This window comes from Diospyros lotus, chromosome 5 (assembly GCF_014633365.1).
Source record: "Diospyros lotus cultivar Yz01 chromosome 5, ASM1463336v1, whole genome shotgun sequence".
NCBI lineage: Eukaryota > Viridiplantae > Streptophyta > Magnoliopsida > Ericales > Ebenaceae > Diospyros > Diospyros lotus.
This window is the reverse complement of record NC_068342.1, coordinates 43,020,129-43,030,561: the sequence shown is the minus strand read 5'-3', so window position 1 is coordinate 43,030,561 and position 10,433 is coordinate 43,020,129. Positions and strand designations below refer to the sequence as shown.

General features: G+C 37.4%; 1 protein-coding gene across 1 annotated transcript; it reads right to left on the bottom strand.

Annotated features, from left to right (window-relative positions):
- Positions 1–641: 641 nt before the first annotated feature.
- Positions 642–4,274, bottom strand: LOC127802285 (uncharacterized). Its single transcript, XM_052338003.1, has 3 exons — positions 3,990–4,274; positions 2,684–3,797; positions 642–2,425 (listed from the first exon to the last, which is right to left on the bottom strand). Exons 1-3 carry the CDS (start codon positions 4,272–4,274, stop codon positions 642–644), a joined length of 3,183 nt encoding a protein of 1,060 aa, XP_052193963.1.
- Between the last annotated feature and the right edge of the window lie 6,159 nt (positions 4,275–10,433).

The following is a 10,433-nucleotide window of genomic DNA, read 5'->3' as shown; positions in this document are numbered from 1 at the left end:
GGAAAATCCATTGCATAAGCTCGCAACATATCTTCTAGGGTTTGAATGGTCCTTTCTGATTGACCATCAGTCTGGGGGTGGTAGGCTGTACTTAGTCTAAGCTGAGTACCTAAACTTTCTTGCAAACTTCCCCAGAACCTAGAAGTGAATCTTGGGTCACGATCTGACACAATGCTTACAGGTACTCCATGTAACCTGACAATTTCATTTACATACTGTTGAGCTAATTTGCTGATTGGTTGGCTTACTTTCATGGCCAAGAAATGAGCAGACTTAGTTAATCTGTCAACTATCACCCATATGGCATCATTTCCTTTAGGACTTCTTGGTAACCCAGTCACGAAATCCATTGTGATGTGCTCCCATTTCCACTCCGGAATTTCTAATGGTTGCAAACTTCCACCCGGCTTTTGGTGCTCGATCTTGATTCTCTGACACGTGTCGCACTGACTTACGTATCTTGTCACACTTTTCTTCATTCCCGGCCACCAGTACACAACTTTCAAGTCTTGGTACATCTTGGTGGCGCTAGGGTGTATTGAGTATCTGGATCGATGGGCTTCTCCCAAAATTACTTGTCGCAATTCCCTCACACAGGGTACATATATTCTTCCTTGAAAATGAAGGATATTTTCTCTTACCTAAAATTCTGGTTTCTTTGCTCGCCTGTGATCATCCACCCACATCTTTATTCGAGGGTCTTCCGAGTAGGCTTGTCGTATCTGGTCTATTGATTCCGGTTGCAACGTGAGACTAGCTGCGTAGACTGAGTTTCCTCGGGAAACTACTCCTACCGCCATTAAGCTGAAAGCTTTAACTAGCTTCCACTCTATCATCATTATTCCGGCCATACAGGGGGTTTCTTTCCTGCTCAGGGCGTCTGCTACGACATTAGCTTTACCGGGGTGGTATTGAATAGTACAGTCGTAGTCTTTTAATAGCTCCATCCATCTTCGTTGCCTCATGTTTAATTCCTTTTGTGAGAAGACATACTGCAGACTCTTGTGATCAGTAAAAATCTTAAACTTCTCACCATATAAATAATGCCTCCAAATCTTTAAGGCAAATACTACTATCGCCAGCTCCAAATCGTGGGTCGGGTAGTTCCGCTCGTGGGTTTTGAGCTGTCGAGACCCATAGGCAATGACCCTACCGTGTTGCATCAGCACACACCCTAAACCGTTTCTCGAGGCATTAGTGTAGATCATGAATCCTCCTGATCCATTTGGCATAGCTAGTACTGGAGCGGTTGTCAGCTTATCCTTAAGTGTCTGAAAACTTTCCTCGCACTGCTTACTCCAGTCGAACTTCACCCCCTTCTGAGTTAACTTGGTGAGGGGTGTTGCAATTTTGGAAAACCCTTCCACGAACTTCCTATAGTATCCGGCTAATCCCAAGAAGCTCTTAATTTCGGTAACCGATCGAGGTTGCTTCCAATTTGCTACAGCTGTTATCTTGGCCGGGTCGACTGATATTCCTTCAGCCGATATAACATGCCCCAAAAATGCCACCTGGTACAACCAAAATTCGCATTTGGAAAATTTGGCATACAACTTATGTTCTTGTAATGTTTGTAATATTATCCTTAAATGTGATTCGTGCTCTTCTTCTGAGGGAGAATATATCAGTATGTCGTCTATAAACACGATCACGAACTTGTCCAAGAATGGCCTGAAAACCCGATTCATAGTGTCCATAAAAGCTGCTGGGGCATTGATCAGTCCGAACGGCATCACCAGAAATTCATAGTGCCCATATCGAGAGTGAAAAGCTGTCTTAGGCACGTCTTCTACTTTGATCCTTAATTGATAATACCCTGATCTTAGGTCAATCTTCGAGAAGACCTTGGCTCCTTGTAATTGATCGAACAACTCCTCGATCCTGGGAAGTGGGTACTTATTTTTTATCGTTATTTTATTTAACTGTCGATAGTCGACACACATTCTCAGGCTCCCATCCTTTTTCTTAACAAAGAGTACTGGTGCTCCCCATGGTGACATACTTGGCCTTATGAATCCTTTGTCGAGCAACTCTTGTAATTGGGTCTTTAGTTCCCTTAACTCTGCAGGGGCCATTTTGTACGGGGGTATCGAAACCTGTCCTGCCCCTGGCACGATTTCTATTGCAAACTCAATCTCTCGTCTAGGTGGCAATCCAGGCAATTCATCAGGAAACACATCCCTGAATTCTCTGACGATGCGTACTTCCTCGATCTTCAATGGCTCCGTGCCTTTCTCTAAGACACAAGACAGGTATCCTCGTGCTCCTTGTCGTAATAATTTCTCAGCCTTTAGAGCCGAGATCCACGTCTGATCACTTGCCCTCTTTTGCCCTTGAAACTTGATGTTCAGGTCTCCAGCCCTGAGACAGACTGTTTTATCTTTACAGTCCAATGTCGCGTTGTACTTAGTTAGGAAGTCCATTCCTAGAATCACGTCAAAATCTTGAAATTCCAGAAGGATTAGATTCACCAGGAACTCAACTTCTCCTATTCGAATCTTTCTATCTTTGTATCCCAATGAAGTTTCTAGAGACTTCCCCATTGGGGATGCGACAATCATATGACAATTCAAACTTTCTGGTTTATCTCCTAATACTTTAGCAAATGCATGCGAGATAAATGAGTGACTTGCACCTGAATCTATTAATGCATGCATGGGAATACCATATAATAGCATGGTACCTTCAATTACGGCTGGGTCTTCTACCGTATCTTGTCGTGTCAGATGAAACACCCTTCCCTGCTGAACTCTAGCATTTTCGGTCGTCCCTTGAGGTTGATTCGTCAATCGCGGCTTAGGACAATCCCTTGCAAAATGACCAGTCTGCTGGCAGTTGTAACAGGTGATTCTCTTCTTCGGGCAATTCTGGTTGAGATGCCCTATTTCTCCACAATTGTAACACCCCCTTGTCCCGAGCCGGCATGGCCTCCCTGGGTGCTGCTTCTGACATTTCGCGCATGGGGTACCAGGCTTGAACTTCAGCTTCTGCGGTTCTAGCTTCTTGCCGACTCTATGACTGCTCCCCTGCTGACTCTCTCCTTGGATAGCGTCAATCCGGCTCAGGTTAGCCTCGGTGGTATAAGCTTGCAGCACCACTTCTGAATAGGACTGAGTATTTATACTACTCAATGCCCTTTGGAGTTTCAGGTTCAGCCCTCCCAAAAACTTTTGGGCCTTGATCCTTTCGTCTCCTTCATAAATGGGCATATACCGGATCAATCGACTAAAAGCATCTTCATATTGAGCAACAGTCATGTCTCCGGTCTGTTTTAACTCCATGAATTCTCTTTCCTTTTTCATTCTCACATTCAGGGGAAAGTATTTTTCATTAAAGAGCTCCTTAAATCGCTCCCAGGTGATATAGGGAGCCTTGGCCCGAGGGTTCATTGCCCTCTTGACTCCCTTCCACCACCTGTCTGCTTCGTCTTGCAGCATAAAGGTGGCACAATTGACCTTCTCTTCTTCTCTACGGTGCAGGTGGTCTAGTAGCTTCTCCATTTGTTCGATCCAAAATTCTCCTTCACTAGGGTCTGCGCCAAGCTTCCCGTGAAAGATGGGAGGGTTCTGTCGATGATAGAGATCAAGCATGCTGACTGCATAGCTGTCTCGAAAGTGAGTTTCTTGTATGAGTCCCACCACACCCCCCAGTATTCGCTCCATTTGATCTAGTCGACTACCTCCGGTCTCTTGACTAGAGTCGCCTTCTGGATGCCTACTGGTGTTTCCTTCGGTGTTGCCAACTTGTGGGTTGGGCGTCCTAGGCCCAACTGCTAACCGTCTTTGAGTGTTCACCATCTGAAAGAAAAGTAGCATCCTGGATTAGAGAACATGATCTTGCCATCCGATTACCTCTATTGATATTATACATTCAGCTGCAAAATGTTATATGTACATGCTACATAGTCCCATAGATTACAGACAACATTGTATGTAAATAGTTAGGGGGTTTCTGAGATGGGTCTATTTTGGTTCTGATGACCTCCAGACCCAAATGTTCTTTTCATCATCAGATTCGTATGGGGGTGCCTCGGGGTCATTCATCATCACTTCTGTCTCTTCCTTGTCTTCAGAATCGGTGTCCTCGAACTCAAGAAGGTCATCCTCGGCCCAGAATATGGGTATGTCGTCTTCTTCTTCTTCTGCTGCTTCTATTGGATCTGCCATTTCTTCTGCTTCCCCTGGCTCAATTGGGTTTTCCATACCTTCCCCTTCTTCCTCTAGCAGGTCCTCCATGTCTTCATCGTGCTCCTCCACTGGTACTGGCTCGTACATTTCTATGAGTAGCTCTCGAACACGTGCGCAGTAAAGGCAGAATTCGGGGAACTGTTCGCCTTGATGCCGGACCCAATCTGCAAATTCCTACAGCTCATCTTCCAATACACCGACCATCATATTTATCTGAAACTGAGCGAGTTCAGGCCAAAGTCGGTAGCTTGGGGGCACATCATCAATAATTTCTTCTATTTGGACGAGGTACTCCATGATCCCCTCGTTTGGTAGCGGGACTCAATGTTCCAAACGGTGTGCCCAATGGTCGACTAAGATTTTCTTTGAAAAATTTCCATCCATCCTGTCACCACAACTTTCGTTAGTACCCCTAATCGTCCTCATATTGGTACTCTCGTCCTGCTAGGCTTAATCCAAGTTTTCCTTCCTAGGTATTCAGTTTGGGCTTTGATACTAACTGTAACAGCCCGCCTTCTTAGGCATGTTATGCCTTAGGAAATTTGGTCTATATATATATATATTTTTTTTGCTACATTATTCCCGAAATTCCCTAAGGCCTTGCCTAGTGCTTGACGAGATGTTTACACTAGAAATTAAATACAAGCGGAAGCTGAATCGAACCTGCTCATGGTAATGCATAATTTAATAATTGTACATGGCATTTAATACAAGTTAATACATAAAGCATTTGATGATCGTATAAAATACATAAATCTTACACTAATCATATTATAACATGGTACGTTTACTCGCATCTTAGTGTCTCGTGTCACTACACATCACCACTCTCTGAATCATCTCTACAAGTCCCGACTGGAACATCGAATGTTCCAGGGGCGAACCCATGTTAGATGATGAATCATCTAAGTAAGAATACCAAAATGCAATGCTATGAGTGTGTCCAATGTCTTTCATCGTAGGTGTCAACTACACCCCTTATGCTGCCTATCATTTTAGCAGCCACCTCTTCGAAGCCGGGGTGTATGGGTGCACCCTTGATAGGCCAACGGTGTCAGTTCGTACTCCCTATGGCCTCATATGCATGTGATCAACAATATCATTGTGCATGTATGCATCTCATAGTCATGCCATTGATGCAGTCTACGTGATGATTTCATATCATAGCATGCCAATATGAATAAAGCATTTACATTTACAACTGTATTAAATTCAAGCAGCATACTTACAGCTAATTTGTCTCGAACTACGTGCCAAGCAGCTACATAGATTTATTTTCAGAATACCATTTGCTAGTTTTTCATAATTTCTTCCATTTTTCTTTTATTCCTAAGCTTTATCTCTTTCAAAATTACGTAATAATTATCTAGGCTTCATAAAATTTACTTTCTTTTTACCAATATTCCTTAAATAATTTTCTTAGTATTCTAGAATTTTTCTTGTAATTTTCTAACTTTAATTCCTAGTTTCCCTTATTTCATAATAGCTAAATATGTAATTATTACATAATAATTACCTAATCTTTCAATTTATTAAATTTCTCTTCACTAATATTTCTTACATAATACTTATAACATTCTGAAATTTTCTTGAAATTTTTTGAATTATTCTTGTAATTTTCTAACTTTAATTCCTAGTTTCCCTTATTTCATAATAGCTAAATATGTAATTATTACATAATAATTACCTAATCTTTCAATTTATTAAATTTCTCTTCACTAATATTTCTTACATAATACTTATAACATTCTTGAAATTTTTTGAATTAAAATCCTATTTTTTCTTTATTTCCATAATAGAAAAATCTACTTAAATAATTAATAATTTTGGCATTTCAAGAAAATTGCTTCACTAATATATCATAAACAATATTTCAAATTTAATAAAAAAATTTCAAAATTTTACTCTTTTTTTTTTTTTTTTTAGATTTTCTGACGGGCGCGTGGGCTGCACGCGCCGTCTTCCTACTTGCGGGTGCGTGCAGCCACGCGCCCGACTGGTTCTTCTTCTCTAGCGAGAAGCTTCGCCGGCCGGCGATTCGACCCCTAAACTCGATTTTTCTTCACCTAGCCCCTAGATCTAGACATTACGAACACAATGGTGCAAAAATTAGCAAGAAAAGAGATCGATCTTACCTCGAATTGGCCGAAATGCTCCTCGGCTCTGGCGAAGTCATGACTTTCCGGCGACGCTTGGATCTCCCTCTTTACTGCTTCGTTGGCCTCCAAATTCTCCAGAAATGATGCCCACGACTTGAAGATCAGAACCCCACTCTCCAATCTCACAAAATCTCTCCCAATCGACCGATCTAAGCCTCAAAATTTTCGGATGGATTGGGCAGCGCAAACTTGGCTATTTATAGCCCATTTTCGACGTGCTTCGCTTCCCCATTGACGGCCACGCGTCCCAGAAGCCATTCCCCTGTCTTGTCGGCATTAAAAACCCCACCTTTGCCCCCAAGAAACAATTTGCAGGCGCGGCCATGCTCTGGCCGCGCACTGCTCTGCGAATCCGATTTTCAGATTTTTTTTTATATACATATATATTATATACATACATACATACATATATACTGATTTATATACATCATATTAATCTTAAATTATATTTATTTATATTGTCACAAGCATACCAAATTAATACATTATCATTTAAACTTAATTAAATTTATTCAATAACTTAGGGTATTACACATGCACATGGGGTCCATCAGTCCTGGCATGGCGTCAAGCTTGAGATAATACTAACAGGGAAACTACTTCTTACAAATTGGGCCTTGACAACTAATCTTTTCTTTCAACATGTAACCAAGTGAGGGTTGTTCTACTAACTAAATTGAAGTGTACTCCGGTTCTGTTGACTTCTTTTAAATCTATTACCTCGATTCGATTTTTCAGCCTTAATTTTAGCTACACCAAAAACTGTTTCCGATCTAATTTTTTTCGACGTCATAATTGACGTCTAGAAATTCTCATTCATATCATATAATTTTTTTAGATGTCTGGGCTACAGAGCAATCCTTAAAATCGATTCGGTTATTTATAGCTGTACCAAAAATCATGTTAAACCCCTAATCTTTTGAAGATTTCACTTACACTCCCAAATAAAATTACACTTAAAACCATATGAAATTATTGTCATTCCACAATAAAAAATAAAAAATAAATATTTTCGACCTGTCTCAGGAAAAATTAAGAATTTACACTTAGGCCTGATTGTTTTATTTCATCGATAAGCCTTTTTTTTCAACATAAAACCAACTGAGGGTTGTTTTACTAACTAAATTAAAGTGTATTAAGGGTTTTGTTAACTTTTTTTAAATCTATTACGCCAATTCGATTTTTCGGCATAAATTTTAGGTGTAGCAAAAACTGTTTCTAATCTGATTTTTTTCCATGTCATAATTCACGTATAGAAATTCATATTCATATCATATAATTTTTCTTAGATATCTGGGTTACAGAGCATTCCCAGCAATCGATTCAGTTATTGACAATTGTATCAAAAATCATGTTAAACCACTTATCTTATGAAGATTTCACTTACACTCCCAAATAAAATTACAGTTAAAACCATATGAAATTATCGTCATTCCACAATAAAAAAAAAAAATCTTTTTGACATGTCTCTGGAAAAATTAAGAATTTACACTTACCCCTGATTGTTTTATTTGATCGCTAATCCTTTTTTTTCAACATGAAACCAACTAAGGGTTGTCTTAGAAACTAAATTAAAGTGTATTATGGGTTTTGTTGACTTTTTTTAAATCTATTACGCCAATTCGATTTTTCGGCATAAATTTCAGGTGCAGCAAAAACTGTTTCTGATCTGATTTTTTTCGATGTCATAATTCACGTATAGAAATTCTCGTTCATATCATATAATTTTTCTTAGATATTTGGGTTACAGAGCATTTCCTACAATGGATTCGATTATTGATAATTGTATCAAAAATCATGTTAAACCCCTTATCTTCTGAAGATTTCACTTACACTTCCAAATAAAAATACACTTAAAATCATATGAAATTATTGTCACTCTACAACTAAAAAAAAAAAAAAATATTCGACCTGTTCCGGGGAAAATTAAGAATTTAGACTTACGCCTGATTGTTTTATTTGATCGCTAATCCTTTTTTTTTAACATGAAACCAACTGAGGGTTGTCTTACAAACTAAATTAAAGTGTATTCCGGATTTTGTTAACTTTTTTTAAATCTATTACGCCATTTCAATTTTTCGGCATAAATTTCAAGTGCAGCAAAAACTGTTTATGATCTGATTTTTTTCGATGTCATAATTCACGTATAGAAATTCTCGTTCATATCATACAATTTTTCTTAGATATCTGGGCTACAGAGCATTCCCTACAATCGATTCGGTTATTGATAATTGTATCAAAAATCATGTTAAACCCCTTATCTTCTGAAGATTTCACTTACACTCCTAAATAAAATTACACTTACAACCATATGAAATTATCGTCACTCCACAATTAAAAATAAAAAAAAATATTTTCGACCTGTCTCTGGAAAAATTAAGAATTTACACTTACGCCCTATTATTTTATTTGATTGCTAATTTTTTTTCAACATGTAACCAACTGAGGGTTGTTCTACTAACTAATTAAAGTATACTCCAGTTCTGTTGATTTCTTTTAAATCTATTACCCCGATTTGATTTTTCGACCTTAATTTTAGCAACACCAAAAACTGTTTCCAATCTAATTTTTTTCGACGTCATAATTGACGTCTAGAAATTCTCGTTCATATCATATAATTTTTTTAGATGTCTGGGCTACAGAGCAATCCTTAAAATCTATTCGGTTATTTATAACTGTACAAAAAATCATGTTAAACCCCTAATCTTTTGAAGATTTCACTTACACTCCCAAATAAAATTACACTTAAAACCATATGAAACTATCGTCATTCCACAATAAAAAGTAAAACATAAAATCTTTTCGACCTGGCTTGAGAAATATTAAGAATTTACACTTACGCCTGATTGTTTTCTCTGATCGGTAATCCTTTCTCTTCAACATGAAACAAACTGAGGGTTGTTTTACTAACTAAATTAAAGTGTATTATGGGTTTTGTTGACTTTTTTTAAATCAAGTATGCCAATTCGATTTTTTGGCATAAATTTCAGGTACAGCAAAAACTGTTTCGGATCTGATTTTTTTCGATGTCATAATTCACGTATAGAAATTCTCATTCATATCATATAATTTTTCTTAGATATCTGGGTTACAGAGCATTTCCTGCAATCGATTTGATTATTGATAATCGTATCAAAAATCATGTTATGGATATATTATATATTATATTTATGTATGTCACACATGAATATAGAAAATATATATGTATTATATATATTATATTATATTTATTTTATTATTATTATTTTTTTATATTATAGATATTATATATATTTTTATATTAATTTTTTAAACCTACATATAACCACAAATTGAATATAAATACTCAATTAAAACCAAGGTTAAGATTAAACTAGGGGTATAAATATAACAAATTCATGGCATTTTTGAGCATTAATCACAGAGCATTCCCTGCAATCGATTCGATTATTGATAATTGTATCAAAAATCACGTTAAACCCCTTATCTTCTAAAGATTTCACTTACACTACCAAATAAAATTACACTTAAAACCATATGAAATTATCGTCACTCCATAATTAAAAATAAAAAAAATATTTTCGACCTGTTTCGGGAAAAATTAAGAATTTACACTTATGCCCGATTGTTTTATTTGATTGCTAATCTTTTTTTTCAACATGTAACCAACTGAGGGTTGTTCTACTAACTAAATTAAAGTGTACTTCGATTCTGTAGACTTCTTTTAAATCTATTACCCCGATTCGATTTTTTGGCCTTAATTTTAGCAACACCAAAAACTGTTTCCAATCTAATTTTTTTCGACGTCATAATTGACGTCTAGAAATTCTCATTCATATCATATAATTTTTTTAGATGTCTGGGCTACAGAGCAATCCTTAAAATCGATTCGGTTATTTATAGCTGTACCAAAAATCATGTTAAACCCCTATTCTTTTGAAGATTTCACTTACACTCCCAAATAAAATTACACTTAAAACCATATGAAACTATCGTCATTCCACAATACAAAGTAAAACATAAAATCTTTTCAACCTGGCTCGAGAAATATTAAGAATTTACACTTTCGCCTGATTGTTTTCTTTGATCGGTAATCCTTTCTCTTCAA

Excerpts from the sequence above, each read along its gene's own strand:
- LOC127802285 (XM_052338003.1), bottom strand. The coding sequence starts at position 4,274 with ATGTACGAGCCAGTACCAGTGGAGGAGCACGATGAAGACATGGAGGAC. Across the intron at positions 3,798-3,989 it reads ATGATGAAAAGAACATTTGG|ATGGTGAACACTCAAAGACG; the intron begins GTCTGGAGGTCA and ends CTTTTCTTTCAG. Across the intron at positions 2,426-2,683 it reads AGACCCAGCCGTAATTGAAG|GAATGGACTTCCTAACTAAG; the intron begins GTACCATGCTAT and ends ACGTGATTCTAG.